This window comes from Accipiter gentilis, chromosome 31, assembly GCF_929443795.1.
Source record: "Accipiter gentilis chromosome 31, bAccGen1.1, whole genome shotgun sequence".
NCBI classification, from domain to species: Eukaryota; Metazoa; Chordata; class Aves; order Accipitriformes; family Accipitridae; genus Astur; species Astur gentilis.
In genome coordinates this window covers 19021454-19047534 of record NC_064910.1, presented here as the reverse complement: position 1 = coordinate 19047534, position 26081 = coordinate 19021454, and the positions used below count along the sequence as shown (strand labels likewise).

Sequence of the window (26081 nt, the reverse complement as noted above, 5' to 3'; positions counted from 1 at the left end):
GTTTCTTGTTTTGAGATGCTTCTGAAGAGTCATTTTTTGTCTGGGAAGGACTCAGCCAAGTAGTGTTGAGATGTATCTTCTACACTGCGCAAAGTTGCAGAAGCCATTTAAAACTGTCACACTTCTGAGCTGAGATGAAAATCTTTGTAGCTGTGACTCAGATTTTTTTTCCTCCCTCCCATCACCCCTAGAAGTGGAAAAGTAATTAATTTAATGTTAGCTGTTCCTGGAGTACCTGACCTGCAACAAGTCTATTTAAGGGTGTCTGTTACATTCTTCTTAACCAATAAAGAAAAAAAAAGCATAAGAAAATCTTGGTTAGGGCTAGGTTTAGTGTTAAGTTTAGGGGTGATCATTTAGGTTTAGAGGTAAATCTTTTTTTTAATTAATTCAACAAGCAATAGGTGATGCAGACAGACTATTGATGAACACGGAGTATTGATACAGTTGAAAAAGAGATTGTATCTAGAAACCAAATGTAGGTCACAATCCAAGAGGGGCAAGAACTGCAGTTGGAGAGACACGTACGGTTTGTGATGGATAACGGAACCTGAGGTCTCAATGTAGAGTCCTCAATAAAGGAACGCAGGTGATCCCTGGTTACAGGAGTGGTGAAGATTCAGTACTGTGTGAAAGAGTTTGATTCACAAGAGTTGCAAGGAGAACAGTAAGTCTAGAAAAGCTGTGAGGGAGTGAGCTTTTGCTTTGATCCAAGAGAAAGTTAAGATATTGCCAGCTCAGTCTCTATGTGGGAGAATACTTCTACCAGCGGACAGAAATTTGATTCATAAGGCAATGGCATAACAAGATTCAATGTCTGGAAGTTGGAACACAAAATGCATGCTACTAATAAGTAATACTCTTTATTATGCTGATGATTCATTTATGAAAGAACTAAGCCATAAATTTGGTAGGTTCCCTATCTGGCCAAGTCTTTAAAGACATTAGATTAGCTGTCTTTCTCCGGAAGGAATGGTAGAGCTTTGTAGCAAAGGTAGAAGACAGTTAGATGATGGAGGACTTGCTGGATGAAGTCTTGCGGGCTATAATAATCTGAAAGCTTTGTATCTGGAATAAGTCTGTCAGGAACTGGAGTGAGGCCATCAGGTTTTTTTTTAGATAGGCTGCTGAACAGCTGTCAGACAGTAGCTGCCAGTTAACATAAAGAATGTGTCCAACATTGCCAAAATGTCTAAGTGGTTTTGGCAGTGGAAGGAGATGTGGGTTTGCTTCGTAGCCTTTTCACCACAGGAATGGATGATGCACTTTATAATCTGTTTTAGCAGAGCATTTGTTTGGGCATCAGAGGAAACGAAAAGAAAATACAGAACAGAAATCCAGATCAGTGCCCTGTGAAGAAAAATGGGCAAGACTAGATCTTGGAGGCGTTTAAGTGCAGTTAAGTTCCACTCCTCAGGAAACTTTTAGAAGCAGCTTACTAAATCATGTAATATTTTCTGTTGACAGTTCTGACTTGTTTGAAGCTGTACGCTTCACTGCTTGAGAGTAGCTTCTGCTGGACTCACCAAGGTTATAGATGGAAAATTTGTATGCTTTTATATTTCTGTTGTCCAGCAAGCCTTTCTTCTCTTTGCTTAGACTGTGCCAGTTTGGGGCTAGTGCCCTTTCACCACTGTCAGAGCTGAATGTCATCATGCTTTACACCCAAATGGGTGCTGACCTCATGCTGATTTAGGTGTCCCCTTTTCCCAAACCAGACCTCCTAAGAACTCTGCTCCTCTCGTGGCAGGTGCACATGCTTTGAGATGCAAAACGTAGACCATGCAAATGTTGAGAGGGAAACTGAAATCTCTCACCTTCCTAATCTTTTCATTTTCTTCACTACTTTGCAGTACTATTTCAGTGTATGTCCTGTAGGTTTTAGGAGTACCAGATTCTGTCTAGCTTGGCAAGTCTCTCTATGTGGTACGTATTACCTCCAATTAAGTGCCAATAAGAAAGTTATCTTCTGATGTTGCAGTCAGTCTTGTCCCCCTACCTGTCTTGCAACACCCTGACCTACTACAGACTTTATCACCAGCTATCGGGCTGGTTCAGTGATTTGTCTCCAGCCTATTAGCTGCCGGACTGAGATCTCCAGGTGCCAAATCTTCCTCTACAGCCTTCTACGTGAAAATCAACTACGTTCAGCGATTCTTCATTGTCAGCTTGTTGTCATCACTCTTTGCAACTTTCTTTTCAGAAAGAGATAGAGATGGCAAAGATGTCAAACAAACCTTGAACAACTCAGTTTGTAGAGATCGTGATATAGTCTATGGATATAAAAATAACTAATAATAAGGAATCCTATATTGTATATACATAGGCCACTGATTCCTGCCTTGTTCCTGCTTGAAGATGCCTCATCTGGAGAGAGGCATGAGGAAGATACCTATGCTTGCCAACAGCGATCAGCTGGCAGTGATTCCCAGCTTCGGAAGTTGATAGTGAAGAATTATATTAAAATAGTGACTACTAAGTAAATCCTAATTAGTTGGAAAGCAGGAATTGAGAAAGGATGAATGTACTACATTAGCACAGCATTATTCATATACCATAGGTATTTTAAATATAACTCTTCTACTAACACTGAGAATCTGCTGGAAGTCAGTCTTAAAAAAATAATCCATTGCAATGAAACACAGTAAAGACGTTAGAATTAGTTTCGTCTCATTATAATTAGTAGATATATGTAATTTGTGACTACTCAGGACTGAGAGACTTGTATCTCTAGCAGAACAATTCAGTAAAGCTGGCAGGGTTCACATGAAAGAGAGGTTCAATGCACTTTCAAGGCAGTTTATTTGTTCGGCTAAAAATAAGCATATGCAAACATTAACAGGGTTCAAGGGGAAACCAGTGAACCAGATAGCTTCTAAAGGGAAGATTTTGTTGCCCATCTGTTTCTACAGAAAAGCACCTCTACCCATCACTGTTTTGAAGGGCCACTATTGTTGGTATCTCTTTGTTCTGTAACTGGTGTCTAATCAAGAGCTACTAAGAGAAGTTAAAAAATTCTTTTAAAGTAATTCAGGAATAGTTCAGTACTATCAAAGAAGAGTAATTGAATTGGATGCTATTCCTCAAATGTCTTTTTTGTTGTTGCTGTTAAATCCTCACTCCTTTCTGTAAAATACCTGCTTTGCTTTGCTGAAAACTCCTCACATTTCACATGGAAGATCCTCTCCCGCACTAACTCCAGGCTGTGCCTGTAGGCCAGGTCTTTCACCTTATAAACTGGTAGTTTGCACCTCATCTCATCTTAGGAAATTCTCACAAGCTCTATGAATTTGCTGTGCTTTCCTGCAAACGGTGCTCTATTGCAAACTTCTGCATGGTGCTGTGAGGGATGAAGGAAGAGAGCATGACATAAAGTCCTCTTTCACACATGGGTTGATGAGGAAACCCCAGTGAGGTTCTCATGAGCTCTGGTTACTCCTGAGTAGCAGCTCAGTCTTGGGCTGTGTATGTGCCTTCTGCTGTTTAGTGTTGCTGTGTGAGAAAATGAAACAATGAGAAACAATCTGAGCAAAATTTTACCTTCTTTTACCGAAAATGTATTTTACATACCAAGTTCTCTGAGTCTTCAGCCTTAATTAATCCTCTTTCTGATTATTCAAAAACAAGCAAACTCCAACAATTCACTAAGTCCGCTTTGCTATACAGAGGCATGTCTACATATGGGATGATTACTTCCACGAGCTGTCCTTGAGTTTGGTGACTAGCTCTCTAAGCCTGGCAGCAGGACTGAATTGCTGGCATCATAACGCCTTGCTGGGCTTTGATGGTGCTTTTGGAGAATATCTTGGGTATCGTGTGCTGGAGGGAGAGGGGGAACCACCGGTCTTCTGCTTGTGGTGAGAAGTAGAAAAAGTGAGAAGAAACCCAGTGGCAAGTTCAGGTGTGTTTACACTGCTGTACCTGCATTTGTAATAAACAGAAGTTTATCTCCTCACAGGCAAAGGAATTAACTCTTCCTCATCAGATGAGGCAATTCACAAAGAGAGAAAGTTTCTACAGTACAGGGGCTATTCCTGCCAAAGGACAGATTTTTGTATCCAACATGTTGAACAGGCTGAAATTATATCTAATTAATGACTGTATAAGTTGGCCTTGTGCTAGAAGGCCGTATGTTCACTCATGTAGACACGGTGAAGACGGGCAAACAGCATCTGCAGTGATTACATATCTGCCTCAGAGCTGCTTGCTCACTGCAAAGCACTTGATGAGGAAGGCGGTGCTGGTGCCAACCACCTGAAGTAGCACTGATGCTCACTGATGATACATGAACAAATATAGCAATATATGAATATTCATGGCCCATTGCTGCCTGCAGCGTTTTGCCACTGTGGGACGGGGTCCTCAGCCTGTTGACTGGTTGGAGGCACCTCATCTGTACAAGGGTTGGATCGTTGCATAAATGCTTGGCTACTCAGAGCAGCCTATGTATGCAGCGCTAGCATGCGGAGAGTGTATAAGCAAGTGCTTCTCTTTCAAGAGAGAAGGAAGCAGGCGTGAGTGGGAAGGGCTCACCTATGTGCAGTGTCCTGGTTTCAGCTGGGACTGAGTTAATTTTATTTCTAATAGCTGGTATAGTGTTATATTTTGGATTTAGTATGAGAATAGTGTTGATAACACACTGGTGTTTTCAGTTGCTCCTAAGTAGTGTTTAGACTAAGTCAAGGATCTTTCAGCTTCTCGTGCAGCAAGTAGGCTGGAGGGGCACAAGAAGTTGGGAGGGAACACAGCCAGGACAGCTGACCCAAACTGGGCAAAGGGGTATTCCATACCATGGGATGACATGCCCCGTATATAAACTGGGGGGAGTTGGCCTGGGTGGGTGCAGATTGCTGCCCCGGGGACTAACTGGGCATTGGTCGGTGAGTGGTGAGCAATTACATTGTGCATCACTTGTTTTGTATGTTCCAATCCTTACTTTATTATTGTTGCTATTGTATTATTATTATTATTTTCTTTCTGTGCTATTAAATTGTCTTTATCTCAACCCATGAGTTTCACTTTTTTCATGATTCTCTCCCCCATCCCACTGGTTGGGGGTGAGTGGCTGTGTGGTGCTTAGTTGCTGGCTGGGGTTAAACCAGACATGGAGTTACAGCTGGGAGCTTTTCTCCAGCCCATGCTAGCAAAGTGTCTTTCATCACCAGGTCCACAAATCATGAAGAGGTGTGCCAAAGCTAGCGGGAATGTGTACATGCGTGTACCTTTTTTTAAGTATAATTCCCTTCAAGGAGGGAAGAGAAGGTGTGTTTTAATGATGGGCAAATAGTAGCTCAGTATAAAATCCCTTCTGGAAATCTGTCTTAGCCTTTGAGAAAGTACTTGGAGTGCTTTTTGGTTGTTTTTCTTTTCTGCTTGAGGACTTTATTATCAACAGTAGTTCAAGGAGTGAATAGGAGACTTTGGGAAGGACCAGAGCAAAGAAAATAGTTTTGCCGTGATCCAGTTCGGTAAGATGAATGGTGACCATTTGCCTTTCACCAGAGTTGCATTGTTTCAGTGTGGAGATGATGCCTTGGATTGCATAGGCGGAGTCTGGAAAACCTTTGTTGAGCTGGAGGAAAAAAGGCACTTCTTTGTCCTTGAGGTGTTTTGTATTCGTCCTCTGGGATGAAGGATAGGTCAAACAGGCTAATTTTGGAAAACTAAGAAGTCTTGGCAATTTTTTTTCCTCTGGCATCTTTGCCATTTCAGACGATTTTGTCTTTCTAATACCATTTTTGCTCTGACTCTTACTCTGCCAGAGACTAGGGTGGATGGCTTCCAGTGTTCTTCTGCACATGAGGGAGAAACATTAGCCAAGGAAGGAGACAGAGAAAGGGTATTGTTCAGCTTCATGGCCATATAAATCCTCACTGTCTCCAAACAGGAGCACTTAAATCCTCTAGAAGTGATGATTTGCATTAGAACACAGGAAGGTTTGTAGGTACTTGCAGTGATCTGGAACCACTTTTACATCCACCTATACACCATCAAATGGGCAAGTGGGCTTTTCTGATCAATTGCAGAAGAAATTGGAGAGATTTTGGTTGTCTCAGTATCGCTGTGCGTTTAGTCCTTAATTATCCTTCTGTGCCATTCTGCTGAAACATGTTTGTTAATCACTCCAGAGTACTTTAGCTTCTTTCAATATATTGAATTCCACTTGGATGCTTTTAAAAGTGTTTGCGCAGCATATGCCTCTCTTAGCAGTATGGGAAATATCCACAGTCTCAAACAAAAGTGCAGCATCCCGAACTCGACATTCATGTTGTTAGCCTGTAAATTAGTATGTTCTGTGCTGTTACGTAAGTTTATCTCGTGTCAGAATAATAAAAGCTGAGTGTGCTAAAAGGTTGATAAACCTGTCATGAAGAATTACGTTGTTCAAATTCTTCTGCCTTAAAATAACACCTGTTGCTTTACTGACTGGTGCTGGTAGGATAGTGTGTCTTGAGAACTAGTATAAAGTGTGAAAAGATAAAAAAAGAAAAAAAAAAAAGGCATTTTTTCAGGCACTTCAGGTCTGAGCCTTGGCAGCCTTGAATTTAGTATTGTCTCTGAGCCACTCTTACACAAAAGGGCTACGAGAAACCACAGCTGTTCAGTATTTCTGGATATTAAAAATGGACAAAGTGACTTTTCACTAATACTGTTGTAGCCTCGAGGACTGAATGCAAAAAACAAGTCCTCCTTCTGTTGGCAGGTGGGAAGTTCTATCCCTTAAAATGCGAAATTAAAAATAATAAAGTAGATGGTTGTGCGGATTCTGAGGGTAGTCTGCAACGAGGGCAAAGGGACAAGCACCCCACAGCTGCTGGCGAAAATCGCAGCTGGCAGCGTGTGCGCATAAACTAACTGCGCTTCCAGCGGCACTTAAATAAATGGTGGCGGGTGGGGGGAGAGGGGAAGTTCATCCCTGATACCACGGTTCTGCACAATGATCCCCTTTCTGGGTGCCGGGGTCACAGCTGCTGTCTGGAGATTACGTACAGAAGCACTCTTCTTCTCGGGAGAGTGGGGTTTCCTGGAGGATTAAGGACAGGCTGAAAGCAGGAGGAGTTATTTGGGAGGGAGACAAAGAAAGCGAGTCCGTGGCCATGGTAGGCGACAGGGGAGGAAGATCGTGAGCGAGAAGGCGACTGCTGGTAGTTGCTGCTTGGATGGGAGAGTCTCCAGTTTGGGTTCCCGAAGCGGTCCAGTGATGGGGAAACCCACCGTGGGTTGGGCACGACCCTGCCTGCTTGCGGGACTGGCAGCACTGCTTTCCCACTCGTGGGAGGTGGATGGAGCCTGACGGAGCTCTGCCGCCTCCTGCTTCTGAACTGAAGTCATTTCTTTGCTCACCATCTCAAGTCCCCTTTAGTCCTTCAGAAATAAGGATCAACGTGGTAATCTGAATCCCCATGTAAAGGTACACTTGCACTCCCCATCTGCTCAGAAAGCTATGCTTTTTGCATTTTCCTCTGTCACAAACATGGTGTCACCGTGCCTTCTGAGCCTGCTGCTTTGGTGATTCCTTCTTCCCTCTTCCTTCTCAGCTTTGTTTTTTTTCCCACTCTTTTCTCTCTTATCCTGCTATTTCACCTCTTGGGTGCACATATTCCCGGGAAAGTACCCAGAAAAATCCTACCCATGTATCATGTGCCAGCACCTCTGTTCTGTGTAGGAAGGCCTTCTATATTTGAAGCCAGGGCCATCTGCCTCGTTCAAAAAAAAAACACCAAACAAACAAAAAAAACCCCACGACCTTCCCCCCCCCCCCAGTTTTCTGCAATGGCAGTGGCCACAGTTCTGTATAACTTTAAAAGGAAGATGCAACCCATCCAATAGTAGTAATAATTGAAACTTCTCTCCCATTTATCAATTAATTCTAAAGTTAAGTCTTATTTTACTTACCAGATCAAATTTCCCACAGATCCCATATGCTGGCTACTTCTTTTTAGTGGCTTCAGAATCCACTAGTGCTTTTTATAATCTGAAACAAATGGGTGCTGCACATAATGTGGGAAGGGAGAGGTGGAGGCAGAGGAGGCTGACAATGCATGCATTCAAATGATGTGAAAATGCAAGTGGGAAAAATATGACTGTGTCAGTAGAGCTTGTCAGAGGGGGTTTAAGGCATATCATATATTAGCAAATCATAGCTATTTTGAAGGCAAAAGAACGAAACTTCTTAAAAGGAGCAGAATTCCAGAAGGACACTAATGAGTAAGTATTGGGTACCAGTGTTTAAATGTAATGTCATAGTTGCTAGTTATTGTCCCTGCTGCATCGATATTTCCTAAGTACAGTATAAGTCTTAACCATCTCCGTTTTAAAACTGCATTTCCATTTGCCTCTGACTCCGTAAAATCCTCTCTAAAAAGGAACATTGTAGAATAAATTGGTAAGAGGTAAAATACTGCTGTTGCAGCTGAAAACAGTTCATGCTTTTGATGTTGCAGTTAGGCAAAAGCATAAGTGGTAAATGATACAAAAGCTGTTCAGAGAAGAAACTTGGTATAAGGTAGAAATGTAACCTTTGATGCTCACTTCAGTCCCTGGCTGATACTTTTGTCAGAGCAAAATGCTGCAGAGCCAGAAACAACCGAAACAACTTCATTTTTGGTTTTTTGGGGATGTCTTGGTTTGGGTTTTTTTGTTGGGCTTTTTTTTTTTTCTTTTTTGGAATCGTAAGTCCTTATTGCAAAGAGTACTGATGACTGCCCACATCTGGTGAATTGGATTAGAATCTAATTAGCATGAAGAGTTTAGGAAACATCTGTAAAGTTTCAAAAATGGTACTTGAAAGAAAGAAATAGCTTAGCTAAAAATTCAGAGAAGTACTACTGAACTGTTCCTTGGGGATAACTTGAAAGTAGCTTTCCTGCACCTGAAAGGTATAGCACGCATGAATGGTAACCTATTTTGTTTGTTAACATTTTCTGTTCGGATAATTCGGTATGTTTAAAGATATCTGTTGTATTTAATTGACCCCTGTAGTTAGAGTCCATCTGGAAATCTAGGCACATACTGTGAAAGATCAATAAAGTGATTTTAGTGTTTGTGAAAGCAATTTTTCTGGCCTAGTTTATGCATTAAAAAGGATAATACACCTGTCCTACATTTGTGAAGATCTCTGCAAACACAAAAGGACCATCTATTCGGCTTAGGTACTTCGTTCTCCAACACTGTGTTGTAATGGCATGTTTCCAAGCAAAACCACGCTTTCCCCTCTAATCTCATTCACTTACATGCACATCAACTATTCTGTATAGCAAAGAAAGGTTAAATTCAGGCTGAAATTGTGGCCCAAAGGAGAGGTGGAGGCAGAAACTCCTTCTGTAATGCTTACTGTAGAGGAATAGAAATTCTTTTCACGTGTCTCTAAATTTAGGGTTTACACCAGTGCTGAGAAGCAAAGCCTTTTTGAAAAGAAAATGACAAGTTGTGTAGTAGAAATTACAAATATTTTAAGATGGAAATAGCTGCTTTTATGTCTTCCCTCTCTGTTGCAGTTCTGAATATCCACTCAACTTTAGGTGTGCAATTTCTTTTTTCCATGAGATTGCACAGGGCTTATTTGCACAGCATATTCATAACAGTGCTTCAACTTGTAGGGGTGGAAAGTAGGACCCTCTATGTATTGTTAGTAGGTATTTTGTCCTAAGGAAAAATCTCAAACAATAGTTATCAGGATGGACCAGCATGTCTAACACTACATCAGATGATTCAAAACTGTGGGAAAATTACATTTGACTTCTGTAGAGCATCTCACATACTTGGTTGCTACATCTTGCATTAATTGGGGGGGGTTGTATGAAGCTCTAAACCCTTTCTCTTTGAAATATTTAGGAGAGAGATGAAATTTTGTCAACACCTGTGGTGATGCTATATTACAGGTATAGCATAGGTAGAAAGGCTTTCATGGAGAGAAGGGATTGTATGTTTGTTTGTATGTTTTTAAGCATGCAGGCAGTTGAGTGTTTCTCAAGTTGTTACACTTCAGAGGTACATCTCCATGAGGAAGCCCCGCTGTAGCAGGACACAGTGTATTCCACCCCAGTCTGAGATCAGCTTGTGCGGCGTGCCTGGGACCGTGAAGGATACCTGTGGATCCATCCTATGAAGGATCTTCAGTGCTGTGAATGATGGGCTCTGTCCAGGCACCACACTCCAGCTAGGATGGAGTAGGTAGGATGTGTAGGATGAAATGAAGGAGCCCTTCTTTCTCATCTCACCCTGCTCTGTGCCTACTTGAATCGCTCTCCCGATCTTGGTCATGATGTGGCCAGTGGCCCACCTCCAGTATTTGGTGTTCCCAGCTCTCCAGCTTTGGCTTGAAAGGAGTTTTCTATTTTATGGGTCCCTGTTCCTCTGTCCCAGGGCAGCCTTGAGAGCCTAGGATGCTTTTTTTTCTTTAACGTGTGGGAGTGTGTCTGAACGAGTGCTGGGGCTCTCACATTTAGAGCAGAAATACTAGACTAGCGAATTTCTACCATACCCTGAGAAGACCGAAAATCACCTCTGCCTTAATTTGATACCTTCAGCCAGATTCCCCAAGCCAGGGCAGTGTTTAGAAAGTAGTAAAAATAGTAATGATCCAGGAAGTCAATTTTGTTAGACTGAGTTAAAAAGACAGGAAAGGAGACCTGAGGGACTTGTCCCGCTTCATAGCAAATCAATCTCTGTTGGAGTGCTGGTAGTTTTGGGGTTTGTTTTTTCATGAGATTAATATAGAAGGCCAGAAGCTATTTCTGCCTGCAGGAGCAGGCATAGTATGTCCTTAACATATTCTGTGGCTTTCTCTTCTCACTGAAAAGCTGTAGCATGAAGCGTATTCTGAGATAGAATTATGTTGTGCACTTGCACAGAAGAAAATAGCAGTAGGTGGGATACTGGAAAAGTTAATAGCACTTACTCAATGTGGACATGAGAAGATAGTTCTGTTTCAGCAAGATAGTGACTCATGATGCCAAAATGAATGTAATGAGGATGGCTTATTTTAGCTTAGATATCATACATACCTGTTGAGATCTAAGAAAAAGCAAGCGAACCTTTGTTAGGAATACTGTCAGTGTTCAATACCCTGTAGTGATCCAAGCTGTAAAAGCCCATCTCATCGCATGAGAATACAGAGTGCTCTTTCTGGGGCTTTTTGAAAGGAAGAGTGGTGCCATTGTTGGTAGGGTGCTGCCCTGTGCCAGAACGCCACAGCGGATGGCAGCATGTGCTGTGTGTTCATCGTTGGTCTGAATCCACTGAATCTGAAGAATAACTGGAATTTGAGAATATTTCCTTGATTGGTAAAGTACTGTGGCAAGGTCCCTTTGGGGCGTAAGCAACATGAAAGGCACTGCTTTACCCTGCTCTGACTTCTTTCACTTCCTTTCTTCTCCATACCCTAACCATCAAGAGATATTCTACAGGTGAGACTTAATATCTCCTAATCAGTGGAGGGCTTTTTTTCTCAGCCTTCTCTTTTCTTGATCTAAATTCAAAGTTATGATACTATTTTACTTGAAGTTTCTGTTGATAGATCCCATCCCCAAGAAGCCTAAAATCTCATTGCTGAGTTTACTGGACCTTTTTAGTTGGCATTTCTCATACCACCTGTAGGGGGTTGACCCTGGATGGAGGGAGGCCAGGTGCCCACCAAAGCCTCTTTATCACTCTCCTCCTCAACTGGACAGGCGAGAGAAAATATAATGAAAGGCTCGTGGGTCGAGATAAGGACAGGGAGAGATCACTCACCAATCACCATCTTGAGCAAAATAGGCTTGACTTGGGGAAATTAGTTTCATTTATTACCGATCAAATCAGAGTAGGATACTGAGAAATAAAACCAAACCTGAGAACACCTTCCCCCCAGGCCTCCCTCCTTCCCGCCTCAACAGGGAATGGGGGCTGGGGTTGGTTCCTCACCCCTTGTCTCTGCTGCTCCTTCCTCCTCAGGGGGAGGAGGACTCCGCACTCGGCCCCTGCTCCACTGTAGGGCGTCTCCCATGGGAGACAGTCCTTCATGAACTTCTCCAACCTGGGTCTTTCCCATGGTCTGCAGTCCTTCAGGCACAGACTGCTCCAGCGCGGGTCCCCTGTGGTGTCACAAGTCCTGCCAGCAAACCTGCTCCAGCATGGGCTTCTCTCTCCACAGGGCCACAGGTCCTGCCAGGAGCCTGCTCCAGCACGGGCTTCCCACGGGGTCACAGCCTCCTTCGGGAACCCACCTGCTCCGGTGTGGGGTCCTCCCTGGGCTGCAGGTGGAGATCTGCTCCCCCGTGGACCTCCCTGGGCTGCAGGGGGACAGCCTGCCTCACCAGGGTCTTCCCCACGGGCTGCAGGGGAATCTGCTCCGGTGCCTGGAGCATCTCCTCCTCCTCCTTCAGTCCTTCTCACAGAAGCCACCTGTGTAGCTCTCCCTGCTACCAAAACCTTGCCACACAAACCCGATGCACAACCAGGTGACCCGCCTAGTGGATGAGGGGAAGGCCGTGGATGTTGTCTGCCTGGACTTTAGCAAGGCCTTTGACACTGTCTCTCATGGCATAGTCCTTGAGAAGCTGGCATCTCATGGCTTGGACAAATGTACTCTTTGCTGGGTAAAAAACTGGCTGGATGGACGAGCCCAGAGGGTTGTGGTGAATGGAGTTAAATCCAGTTAGTGGCTGGTCACAAGTGGTGTTCCCCAGGGCTCAGTATTGGGGCCAGTTCTGTTTAATATCTTTATCAATGATCTGGATGAGGATATCGAGTGCACCCTCAGCATGTTTGCAGATGACACCAAGCTGGGAGGGAGGGTTGATCTGCTCAAGGATAGGAAGACTCTACAGAGGGATCTGGACAGGCTGGATCGATGGGACGAGGCCAATTGTACGAGGTTCAACAAGGCCAAGTGCCGGGTCCTGCACTTGGGTCACAACAACCCTGTGCAGCGCTACAGGCTTGGGGAAGAGTGGCTGGAAAGCTGTCCAACAGAAAAGATCCTGGAGGTGTTGGCTGACAGGCAGCTGAATATGAGCCAGCAGTGTGCCCAGGTGGCCAAGAAGGCCAACGGCATCCTGGCCTGTATCAGAAATAGTGTGGCCAGCAGGAGCAGGGAAGGGATTGTTCCCCCGTATTCGGCACTGGTGAGGCCGCACCTCGAGTCCTGTGTTCAGTTTTGGGCCCCTCACTACAAGAAAGACATGGAGGTGCTGGAGCGTGTCCAGACAAGGGCAACCGAGCTGGTGAGGGGCCTGGAGCACAAGTCTGATGAGGAGCGGCTGAGGGAACTGGGGCTGTTTAGCCTGGAGAAAAGGAGGCTGAGGGGAGACCTTATCGCTCTCTACAACTACCTGAAGGGGGGTTGTAGTGAGGTGGGTGCTGGTCTCTTCTATGAAGTAACTAGTGATAGGACGAGAGGAAATGGCCTCAAGTTGCGGCAGGGCAGGTTTAGGTTGCATATTAGGAAAAGTTTCTTTACTGAAAGGGTTGTCAGGTATTGGAACAGGCTGCCCCGGGAAGTGCTTGAGTCACCATCCCTGGAGGTGTTCAAAAAGCGCATAGACAAGGCACTTCAGGACATGGTTTAGTGGCCATGGTTGACGGTTGGACTCGATCTTAAAGGTCTTTTCCAACCTAAACGATTCTATGATTCTATGATTTGTGACCTATAAGAACTGCATTGGTACAAGTACATCTGTTTGTAAATGAAGCTGAAATCTGTTTTATTTCATTTTCTGTGCCAAGCTGTCATGGCAGTTCATTGAACAACACTTCCAAAGGACTCATCTCAGAAGATGTCCTTACAAAGTGAAGTTCTGCTCATCCTAGTATGAGTAAGAAAACCGATCTCCATTTTGGTCTTTAATTCCTCTGTGTCCTGCCTAGACTGCTTTATTACTCTCATCCATCTGTTAATGACTGAATGAAGGCCTCTGAAAAGCGTCATAAGTCCTTCCTCCTTTTGCTTTGACGTGAGACCTTTCTGTGGTAACATGTGGAGTTCTCGTCCGCTGTTTTGGTACCAAGTTGTGAAGTGCCTCAGAGCATGGTAAAATGCATGTCCAGCTTTTAAAGGCAATTTACAGGTCGTGGTAGAGAAATACTGCCAAATAACGCATACTACTCTCCAACCAGATTTCTTTACCCTCCTTTGGTCAGAAAGTCGCCATCCAGTTATGTGTGGCCCCAAGTAAAGCAAACACATTGTTAAAGCAAATATGTGGCTATTGGAGACTGTGAAAAAGCTTTCCTGGGGGGAAAGTTGACTTGTTACTGGCTGAGCTGGTGCATCGGGGAGAGTGCGAGTCATTAGCAGACGGACCCTTGGGCTGTCGGCGTTTGATGCTGCAGAGGATGTTTTGGTGAGAAGGGTGTGAGAACATCTGCCAGAGGGAGGAATATGTCTGTGGTTAGACCTCAGTCACTGCTGTGCAGTTGCCGGGAACTCTCTGGTTCTTGTGGAAGTCAGTAAGTGAAACGCCTCTCCTGCTAGGTCATGTAGATCTGCAAAAACCAGTGGGTTGGCACTCTATGGGAGGGAGCACGGTGCTGTGTGGGCTGCTTGGCACGTGGCGGAGTAAAAGCGGATGGTTCAGAGCAAAGTGCTCGTGCACAGCAGAGACTGTTGAGTATCCTGAGCATTTCTGCTAAAGAAATCAAGGAGTGGAGATGGAACCTGATCCTCAGGAAAATTTCCTGAAACGGAACAGAAGAGTCTGAACAAAGCAGACATTTCTCCTACAAGACTCCTTCTGCAGTCTGCATCCTGGGCTTTTCTTCTGAACAGTTTTTATATCCACCTCACTTGCAAGCTGCCTGCCTGGGATCTCATTGGCATTCTGCTTTTCTGCTGTAATCTCATGTTGTTAAGGAGTGTGATTTTTGTTCTTAGCTGTGCCTCATATAGAAGATTACATAAATACCCTGGAAATCTTGGGAGGGGGAAGAAGGAAAAAAAACCGGACCAAACCTTTCCTCTGAGAATCATTTTGACTGTGTAATCTTATGTCTTCCTCTCAGAGAAAATTCTGTTTAACATAGGAGGAAGGCAGGCATGCCTCTTTACCAAGAAAGTCACAAACTGGCTTCCTAATGGTCCAGCTGTGCTAATGAGCAATTACAGACCAACACACTGAGCTGAGGTAGATTTGTTCTCCTAGCAGTTGTTGCCCAGAGATGTTTTGATACGGGAGTCTTTTTTTCTCCTTTCCTCCCTGTGTTGAACTCGTGTCATTTCAATCTCCTTCCTCCTTTCCCTGGTAAATAGCTATTCACTTTCTAATTTGAAGCCATTTCATAAAGGTTGTACTTTGGAGGTTCATCTCTGCTGTTCGTAACCCTCAAGTTAAACCAAAGGATAATCCCAGCAGTATGTGGGGGGTTGGTTTGTTTTTCCTTGCAGCGCAGCAGTTTAGTTGCTCATTGAAAACTGGTATTTTCAGCAGTGTGCCCCTGGTACGGGGGAAAATTGAGCTGTGGGTACTACAGGACCCTTTATATTGGGTTGCTGTGAATGTATTTGAGTTCCAAAATCCTCGATGACACGGTCCATGCGAGTGCTGGGGGCAGCCAGACGAGCTCACTGGGGGATGGACCCGGAGCCTGCGGTTCAGTGGAAACACTGCACAGACACCATGTTGCTCTTTGCCACATTGAAAGAGTGGCTTTTTTTTTCTTTTAAAGTCTGAAACATATTGAATAATATATAATTTACTAAAAAGATTTTATTGGTCACGGTTCCATCTTTTCAGAAAGAGTGAAAATTTGTTAAATATGCTTGCAACTCGGGAGAGAGAGAGGGGGAATAAAACTTCAAACAGCACTGCTAAAAACAGCCTGGGCTGCTTTTGTTTGGACTTTCAAAACACAGCAGCTTAATGCCTCCATTGTACGCAGGGGGAAATATGCTAATTCGAAGCACATTTCCCATCAGAAGCCCTTTCAGTCCTGTCATCGTTGAGATATGAAGGATGATAAAAGCGGGGAGAAGGGGGAGGCCCGTATTATGGGAGCGCGGCTGCTGCTTATTGTGCGCAGGGAGCGGGGCTGAATAGAGCTGACGAGCCCGCTCACCCGTGAAGCCCCGTGGCCCCGGGGCCACGCAGGTTCCCATGGGTGCTGGCCCCACTGGGACCCCCTGCCACTGCCGCCGGGGCAGGGGTCTTCGGGGGCTCCCCTCGCGTCGGCCAGGACGGGAGCGGAGGGGCTGCCGTCACTCGTCCTGCAGCCCTGTAGCCCGGCATTTCCTTCTGGGGGACACGGACAGCTACTTTCTGTTGACTTTAAGTGCAGTTTAAGCTGAAATAACTGATTTTTTTTCTGACAAGGCCTCCGTCGCTTCCTTTCTAAGTTGCTGGTGCTTGCAGGGCAGCGGTGCTCGCTGGCTGCGTGGCGCTGAGCTCCCTCAGTAAAGAGGCGAATTCAGCTCAGCAAATGGGTGCTGCCGCAATCGGGCTGGTCTTTTTCTTCACAGTTATGAAACAGGAGGGAATCTGTGAAATGCTACTTAGTCTGTTACCACTCATTTATATGATTATATTTTAGGTTGAAATAAATACATTCGTAAGTGTTCGGTACGCGTGAACAATCTGTAAGCACTATTCTTTAAATGCTGCATGACATATATAAAACCCTAGGGGTTTGGTTTTTTTCTTCTCTTTCTTAAAGTCCAGAAAAAATCTTTAAATGGCGGATTTTGTCTCAGAAGTCTGACCCTGTTGGTCTGGAGCTGGGGAGGTGCTTGGTTTACCCAGGAGGACTACATTTTCTGTTTTCTTTTTAACAGGTGCTAGTACTGTTTTATTGTAGAGTATTTGGAATTAAATGAACTCGAGGTTCCGATAATGTTGCTATGATATTTGCTTGGAAACTGTTTGAAATGGCAATGAGAATTTAGATGTAGTTGTTTGTTTGGCTCTATAAACCTGCAGTGTAGTAATGGCAAATTAAACTAGGAAAATGGGCTTTTGATTGCATTTGCAATCTGGTGATGTTCTGTCTGCGATACAAGTATGTGCTATGCTCAAACACACAATTAGTTTAAATATTTCTGAGGACCATAGCTGGAATTAAGTGCTTGGAAATACTTTTAAAGCTGTGGTTGGTCTTCAGTTTCTTTCCTGTACTAATAAACTTGTGAACAGGCAAATCAGGCTGGCTGATTTTGGCTGGGCGTGAGAAGCTGTGATCTTTTTCTGCAACCTGTGGGCAAGTCTCTGATCTGCAATGAGAGGACCTCTATCACATGTCGAACAACATGCTTTCTGTCACCTCCAGGACGGCGAGCACACGCTTGACGTAGTACAGGTTTTTTTGATACAGAGCACAGTTCCTATATGGACCAAAAAACGAACCTTAGCCAGAGGCTTGGATGTTGTTTTTGCCTTGTGCTTTTCTCCATTGTTTTGTTGTTGGGTCTTTTTTTTCCCCAATATATCCATTCGTTCTTCCTTTTCTTGGTTCCTTAGCTCCTTTCTTTTTCTCTCCAAATGGTGCAGGAGGGTGGAGCAGATGATGGTACTTCAAGAATTGGTAGCGGTGATACATATACAAGATGTGTCTGTAGTACCACTGAGAGCAGAAATGCCCAGTGCCATTTTGAATAATGAACGTGAGGGTCTCCAGAGCAAACACATAATGATAACGCTTAGTGTTTACACTTGGGAAGCACTGAGTGCAAGAGAGATGGTTACAAATGTGCTGAAACCCAGAGAGCAGAAATAAAATGGGATGGGAATGGTACAAGAAACAGATGAAGAAGCAGTAGATGCAAAATTAATTTTAGTCTGACTCATGACAAAGTGCAGAAATGATGCCTTTCAGCCATTTAAAACAAGTGAATGTCATGTTTGGAAAGAAACAGAGAAATGGGGATGTAACTAGGCAGCGTCAGGATGGGATTGCTCAAAAGAGAGTCTGGATTCTGGGTGGTTTTCAGGCAGCGGGACTGGAGGTCGTTTGGGAGGCCGGGATCCTGCTCCTGGAGAAGCTGCTCCTTCTGCATTGACTGCGGCGGGGGCCTGGCCGTTGTGCGAACCCTCCTTTGTGCCGAGCCTCAAAACCTGCCGGGCGGCAGAATGGCTCTTCCCGCAAAACAACTGAAAGGCTCCAAGCTCGAGACACTTAAAAAATTAGGCGAGACAAAGTGTTGGAAATGTATACTCTAGGGAATAATCCTGTCCTGGCAAGGGATTTGACTTGACAGCCTATCTGGGAATCTAGGCTGAAAGCCGCTACTTTGTCCTTAACTCACCCTATAGCACTTTTGTCTTGGAGCTCGCTTTGTATGCAGGATCACCCACTGCTGAGGTTCGGCAAAAATCGAGGCGTGACATGATCCAGACGGAGCTCCAACCGTGCTTGTTGTTGGCAGGTTAAGTCATTCCCTGTTTATAAGGTAGAGGGTGGTTGGTTTTTTTTAATTGCACTGAACTCTCCAAGCGCACACTTAACTTTTTATGGGCGCAAGTGAAAGACCTGTTAAACACTTCAGCAGCCGTTGTTTGTTGTCCACCAGCGGCGTTCTCAAAGGCATTGTAAAGTGCAGAAAGAACCGCTACTTTATACATGACCGGGATCCCAATTGATGCAGCTAGAAAGGGGGGACTGGAAAAGCTAGGCCGGTCGAAGTTGCCTGGCACATATTTAGCCGATGAGTTAATTGGATACCCTCAAAGTGGAACTTGTTAATGTCCTGCCGCTTTCCTAATGAGGATATCTGCTCTTGCAAAGAATACAATGATTAATTGGGGACCCTTTCGTTAGTGTCTTAACTGAGGATTTCATGACTAGTGTCTTGTGTGTGAACAGAAACTATATTTGCAATTCAACAGGCGGTCCAGGGCTGCATGACAGAACCTGTCCAGGATCTTTCCCAAAGTACAGTTTAATTACACTGGAATGGGAATTTTCAGTATCGGCAAAACAGCTACAAAAATGGTGACTTACAGGGTGCTGAAACTTTAAACAATTAATTTCAGGACCTTGTACCAATCATTATTTTGATGGTTTCTTTTACGTCAACATTTTGACTGCTGAATTACATGGGCTTTTCAAAACATTGACACACAACTGCCCAGTAATCTGTGAGTGGGTCTTGGAGCGACATACGGCTGAGCCTAGCGTCGGTGGGGCCAGGCTTTCAACCCACGATACTGCGGTGAGCGGATAATGGTGCCTAAGAAATGGTACTCTCGCTGCGTGGATTAGCTCTGCCACAAACTCCAGTCTGACACTGGGTAACTTCGTTTTCGGCCCTGAAATCTTGAGCTGGAGGAGGCTGTAGCACTGCGATGGTGCTTAGTTGTGCATTCGCTGTCAAACTTAATACCTGTTGCGTGACTCTCTACATTAGTTTGCATTCCTTGTTGTGGTTCTGATGATGCCAATAAAGTTTTCTGCTCCATAAAAATATGTATATAATCATATGCATATGTTTTCTTTATGTAGATATGTATACACACACATATCTCTACTTGTGATTTATGCATGGAATCCCTCATGAAATTCAGGACGAGTCTTCATCCCTGTCTCTCCCCATGCCACTCCACTGTGGGGTACTTTTTTATAGTGCCCCTGGTTTCTTTTTGGGGAGCTGTAGGGTTTTGTACTTCTTTATATTTCCCTGCTTTTTTCCATGCTTTGTGAAAAGACTGGACTGAGGCCAAGACTGAAGAACAAAACGAGCACTGAATAGATGAGAGATTGTAGGTGGGATGCTGAAGTCTCTGCGAAGAGTGGGAGGGCAATTTTGAAAATCAGAACTGGATGTAAAGTTAACACAGGATTGTCTGATTAAATCCGACTTTGTGGAGCAGAAGAATAAGTTTGTGTCAAGGCTGAACTCAGTGAAGTTTAGATTTATTTATAGATAGATAGAGAAAAAAAATTCAACAGGTAGTCTCCCAATATCAATCCTGTCTCAAACTCTCATGTGTTTTGAGACTAAGCAGCTGTATTAGCAGGAATGTATTATAATGATACCTTTGCTGCCTTCTGAAACTCTGGCAGGAATAGCTCTTCTACAGGTACAAGAGGCACTTCTACTTAAGTGCTAGGAAGTTCGACATAAATATCTAGGATGCTATTTCAGTATGTCCAAGTATTTAGGAACTTTTGTTAGTCTTTTGAGATGGCAGTAGGCTTTGGCAACAATATTGGAGAAGAGGGTTCATAGCAAAAGCTAAGTAGGTTGGCTTGTCTTCAAGGTGCAGAATTAAGAGAATGAAGACAAAAGAGCTGAGCATGTCATCTTCCTGCTGCACTGCCTAGTTTTAAATTTTAAGTATTTGAAACTTGCCATGCATTACACTTGTAGGAAACTATACATATTGCCATAAAATTGTTGAGCTGGAGTAGAAGCTGAAGATGACCTTTGGGGCTAGTGCTCTAAAATGTCGCTTGCTGAATGAAAGCTACTTCTGTGGGAGATGCTAGGATGTCTTTTCTTTTGTTTCCTATATTTCCGTGCTTTTAGCTGTAGTATAAAAGGGCTCCATATTGTCAGCATGTTTCTTTCTGGCTTGCCAAGAGTGTGGTGCTACTCCAGGCAACCTCGCAGGAGAAGGGTGCAGGAGGTGATGTTGCTTCCAGCTCAGTTTCAAATGTAGCCTACTTTGTTTTCATTTTTATTGCTTTTCCTCAAAAGTCCTTGGTGTGCTTGAGGTTGCCGTGTTCTGTCTGTCAGGGTTCTGAATTATTTCCCCTAGTCTGTTTTTTAAATACAAGTTCCTTACACCCAGGAAAACCTTACTAAAGCTATTAGTTACAATAAAGAAACAATAGCAATTTTTTAATTACTTCTGTGCTGTTGACTGCCTTTCATAAGCAGAAATGGACCTCCCAGCTGCTTAAGAACATCACCAACTTTTGCTTTCATTTTGATTTTGATTATAGCTCTTCAGGCTCTTTTCTTTGGTAGCTTTCACATCTTTGCCATTTGAGTCATCTTTGAGACTAGAACTTGATGAGACTTAGCTACTGGAAAAGCCGTACAGAATCATCTATTCACTCTTCAAGGGATTTCCGCCCCCCCCCCCCCCCCCACCTTTATGTTCCAAATAAAGGTTAGCCAACCACGTATGTCCTGGATTTAGCCTGTTTATTGCCTTTGATTCTCACCAGTGACTGTTACTGCAGTGGACTAAAGCAGTGGTCCAGCTGGAAGCTCGCAGGCTGGCCAGAGCAATGTATGAAACCCGACAACGGAACGACATCTGCTTTGCCTGCCTGCTTGCTGCCAGGCATTTAGACTGGCAGCAGTTATTGCCATCTTCTTGTGGCTTTACTAAGGGGGTTACAGGACTGGCACCTTCACACTCTTAAGGTCTGCTCACCCTCTTGGACTTACCTGCATCAGTTAACTCGGTGATTTTCTTTCACTGCAAAGATAACCACTGTCCACACTTAAGCCTTTAGTTTTGCCATTTCTACAGAAATCCAACACTGAGATCCCAAAGTGCAGTGCAGACTCATGGTTTTTAGTATTTTATACGGTATTTTGTACTGTGGTAAAAGTGCAGGGTTTTTCCACTGTTATTTGTTCATTAATTTGGATTTAATTTTCCTAGTAATTTAGTATGTCTGAAAGAATAGGCCCCACATTTTTTTTTTTTTTTAAAGCACTTGCCAGGTATATGACTGATGCACAACTAAGATCTAGTTGTCATGCTTTGATTTTATCCACATGGAAAATTTGCCTGCTTCTGCATAAGCATTCAGATTAGGTTTTATACTCAAGTCTTAGGTAACTGGTCTAAAGCTGGTCTGAACACAAGCAATTATGTTGAGACACACACCAAGTGACTGCATGTTTGTTTGTTCTTTCTGTTGAATATTTTTGCATATATCCTTAAAAAAAAAAAAAAAAAAAGAAAAGTATCCTACAAGTTGTCTTTAAAATTAGTTGTTTGGAATACATGTCAGTTTTGTTTGAGGTGCAGTGTCTGTATTTTAACTCCTGAGTCTTGGATCTCATAGGCTAATCTCAAATTGCTGAGGAAGTATGTGAGAACACTCTTTATTACAGCTCTGTGAAGCCTTTGTAGAAGTGGCAAGTGTATATTCATCTCCTGAAAGCTTGTGAAGAATTTGCTGTAGGTTATGATAGAGCTCCTCAGCCTTCAGGAATGTAAACTAGATTCAGTGACATTAAAGATAGATGTTCAAAAGGAATTGGCACATGAACAGAGTTGGGTTTTTAATACCTTTTTTAACTTGTGCGATTGTGCTATTTTACTTGACTGAGCAAAATGATTAAATGTTTTTTGAAAACCTAGATAAAATAGATTAAAACCTTTTTTTAAAAAAACTATTTTGCAGCAAATGTGTCTTAGTCTGCAGTGTCTTCACATACTTTGCTCCACTGCTATTCATCTTGAGGTTTGGCTGTAGACTCAGAGCTGTGCTTGAGCAGCAGAAGCTCTTACTGCTCAACCCCCCCTCCTCATTTTCATTTTGGTCTACAGATAAAATGCTGGGCTGAACTCCTGAAATGTAACTAGCCACCTTCCCTGGTTGCTGGTTATCTAAATCAGCCTGGTCTGTACAGCAGGTTTTGCTGAGTATCAGTCTTCAAAGAATCTTTTGTAATTTCTGCCTTTGTGGCTTTGTCTTTTGCTGTGTTGTCATAGGCATAGGCTTGATGTCTCCCAATCTCATCACGTATTATGAAAGGATGTATCTGATTAAGGGAGAGGGCATTGGATGAGACAATTTGCTGGCTGAGATTAATGCTCAAAGCACAAGATCAGCACCCGTGTTAGGACTGGAGGAAAAGCATATAGTTTATCTGCCGTGTTTATCAATGATGGGACAGAGTTTTGAAGATGAAGAAATTACTTAAGATGATAAGTGCTTAAACCCCATCATATATTATATCAATCTGGAACGCAGTAAGAAGGGGGGCGGGGAGAACTTTACACTCATGCATCACTTGAAGCTTTTAGAGGATGATTTAGTAGGGTAGAATTAATGCTTTTGAATAGTTGGGATTGATGGCTTCTGAAGTCTTCACTTCAAGCTCTTCTGGAGTTAATTCTGATACTGTGCCCTGACTTTTTTGTTCCTTGTTTGGGGAAGGGGTTATCCTGGGAGAAGGTAGCAGAATAGTCTCCGAGCCTGTTAGTTTTGTGTTTGTAAAACATCTGCTCTGAAGTCCTGAGCCTGCCTAACAAAATCTGCTTGCCAGCAGGAGAGCATGCAGCTGTTTGAAGGAGCAGGCCTCCCTGATGCAGTGGAGGGCTTCGTTAGTGGGTTTCCTCCGGGGACAGTCTGCAACCATAGGTTTTGTCTAATTTATTTGCTGTTTAAAGAAAGGAAATTCCAGATGGCGTTTGTATTTTCTGTATATTTATACTGATAAGTGCATTAATATTATACCACCTGAATAAGTTTTTGAACCGTCCTTCTGTAACTCGGGGTAGTCAGAAGAGAGGTTTCAACCTTTTAAACCTTCCAAAGTAAACAAAGGTCATTAAGAAATGGAGATGTAGACTGTGAAAACAGCAAGCAGTAGTACCGACTGAACAATGAGAAGGTCCAAGAAGGGAATTTTAATGTCAGAGACAATCAACTGTTTCGACAAATGACTGAAATTAGTGTGACTTTCAGCAAGCAGGGTGTATTTGCTATGGATTTTCAATCTTACTGATGCTAAATGGGGAAAAAAACACTCTTTGTAGAACATTTTCTTTGTATAATCATTATCCCAAATGTAAAGAAGTTGTCTGTCCTTTCTTGACTGTGGGATTTGAACAACTTTTAGTAATGGTTAAAAGAATACAGCAAACATCACCTGTGGTTTCACCTTTCAGCTGCTTCCTTGAGGCAGTGTGTTTGCAGTATGTGGTCTTGCTGGGCAGGATTCCAGTATGTGTGTGGAGTGCTGTGTGGGCACTGGCGAGGGAGATTGGAGAAATACGCCTTGCACCTGGGTTGAAGTATCTGCTGGACCTGCTGAGTTGATTACCTCCAGGAACCCAGCCCATTGCCTCATGTTGGTTCCTGAGGATACTTCATCTCCTCTACAACTTAACTTCATCCTGCTTATAAAAAGGTCTGCTGAGGTGGGAGCTTCAGCTGCGGACTTTTCCTGGACTCCAAGAAAGCTTTTTAGGGAGATGCTTGACATCAAGTTTTGATGCTATGATATGAAATCTTAGGATAAGTCCAAGACCTCTTGGCAGCTGGGCTGAAGCATGTGTCTGAGCAGTAATGCCAAAGCAAAGTAACAATGGTGGTGACTGAGGTGAGAGAAGAGGATTTGTGCTCTGATTTCTTGCAAGAGAAGGGAACTTTCTCTGAAGGTTGGGTCTGAGGTTTTTTGTGCTTTTCACTAGGCATCTATAGAAATAAAAATGCACAGTAAAATTGTGGGTGTAGTAACTTGAACCAGAAGAGACTGAACTGCAGCTACAAATCTTTGGACTGCTTCCCTCTTCCCACTCTCCCGGTTGAATCTGTTATATGGAACATGCAGCGTGTAGGTTTTAACATCCCCAGCGTTTGCTGAATCTGCTAGGAGTCTTTGCAGCCTGCAGAATCGGCTGCGGCGGCTGGACCAGCGAAGCCTGCCAGACCACAAAGGCCGTTACTCCACGGTTGCTCCATCATCCTGCGCACAAGAAGGGGTGCCTTTGGGCATGTCTGCCCTGTGCAGTCTGGCGTACTGCGAGGCCATTGAGGCAAGGAAAGTGATAGGCAAGGCTAATTAGCCTCAGAACAGTACAGGCTGAAATATGTCAGTTATCTTGGGGTTTGGAAGGTGAATAATACCCCTATATGGTGAGCACGGGGCTGCTCAGAGCGGCCTGGGGACACTTAAAGTCGCCTCATGCAGTGCAACATAGACATGTCCTGGTTTTGTTGCTCCCAGAGCCACGTTAGTACAGCTTGTTAGATCGTGCTGCAGTCCGCCTGGATTTAGGGGAATGATCAAGCATGTGCTTAACAGCAGCTCTGCACTTGCTTCTAAGCGTGGCTTTAGGTCTCCAACGGCAGACATCGTTTTAAAACCCAAGTTGTGTTTTCTTAAACATCTTATCCTTTAAAGTATTGCATGTGCATTTTAGGTCACTTGAGCTTCCTTCCTCTCTGCTTGCTTGGATTTTTTTGTGCATTTTTTTTTCCATTGCAGTTGCCAGTCAGAGGAAGAATTTAAATTTTCCATGTACGTATACATATGCCCACTTTTGCTTTTATGCTTCTCTCACACAGTCTTTTGCCGTGGGTGAGCGGAACTTAGTCGGCAAAGAAAGCAAACAGAGAGAACAGACCCATCGCCCCCCGCCCCTTGAAAGAGCAGAGGGCATGTGGAATAAATCAAAACGCGAAGCATAATAACAAGATCCCATGGGAAAGGCAGCCTTGCGATTGTGTGCCGGCGTGCACTCCCCTTAGAGACGGCGGCCGGGGGGCTCGCCCCACGGCAGCCGGGGGGGCTCCTTTCTTTCTCGCCCGCGTCTCCCCTCCCGATGTCGCCAATCCATTCACCGCCAAGAGAATTGATTAACGTTCATCGGGAGCCTTGGGAGACGGGAGGGAAAAAGAGGGGGAGAGCGGAGGGCGAGGGGAAGGGGGTGCGAGCTGGCGATGCCGGTCCCCGCGACACGGCGAGCCGGGGCATGGTCAGGCGCAGGATGGCAATTTTATAGCTGGGGACCGTGGTGACGTATGGCTGAGCGCTCGCTGGCACGGCTCCTCGTGGACCAGTCAGCGGAGCGAAATTGAAGCTGACAAGACTTTTCTGGCATTTTGGAAAGGACTGTAATCTACTGTAGGGGAGAACAGAGCCACTCAATCACCGCCGCCGTAAATAGGAGACGGAAGGGAGTGAGAAAGGAGGCGAAGAGAAAAAGTGCTTGCTGGGGGGGGAGGGGGGGCGGCATTTTTGGTGGATGGTATGAAGCCAGCCATGGAAACTGCAGCGGAGGAAAATGCAGAACAAAGCCAAGAGAAAAAAGGTACCCAGGGGTCTAACAATAGCCTGTTTAAATCTTTTCATTCAGGGGGCTTAAAGAGGTTTAGGCCAGTTTTGTCACTTTTTCGAATGGCTCTTAAACAATCGTTACTGCATCTTCGGGCTTTCAGCCGTCCTTTCCTGCATGGCTTGACCACAAATT

The 26081-nt window shown here is 44.1% G+C and overlaps 1 protein-coding gene across 5 annotated transcripts in view; it reads left to right on the top strand.

The window, feature by feature from the left end:
• The window catches only part of GPM6B (glycoprotein M6B), a 113034-nt gene that overhangs the window by 54539 nt on the left and 32414 nt on the right, over positions 1–26081 (top strand). Inside the window, exon 1 of one of the 5 annotated variants that reach the window (XM_049834183.1) lies at positions 25581–25922. The exons of 1 other annotated variant lie outside the window; for it this stretch is intronic. In XM_049834183.1, the coding sequence (XP_049690140.1) occupies positions 25862–25922 (61 nt within the window). In that variant the 5' untranslated portion in view covers positions 25581–25861. Of the gene's footprint in view, positions 1–25580; positions 25923–26081 lie in introns of those variants that run through there. 3 more of the 5 variants (XM_049834184.1, XM_049834187.1, XM_049834189.1) reach the window with 3 other exon arrangements.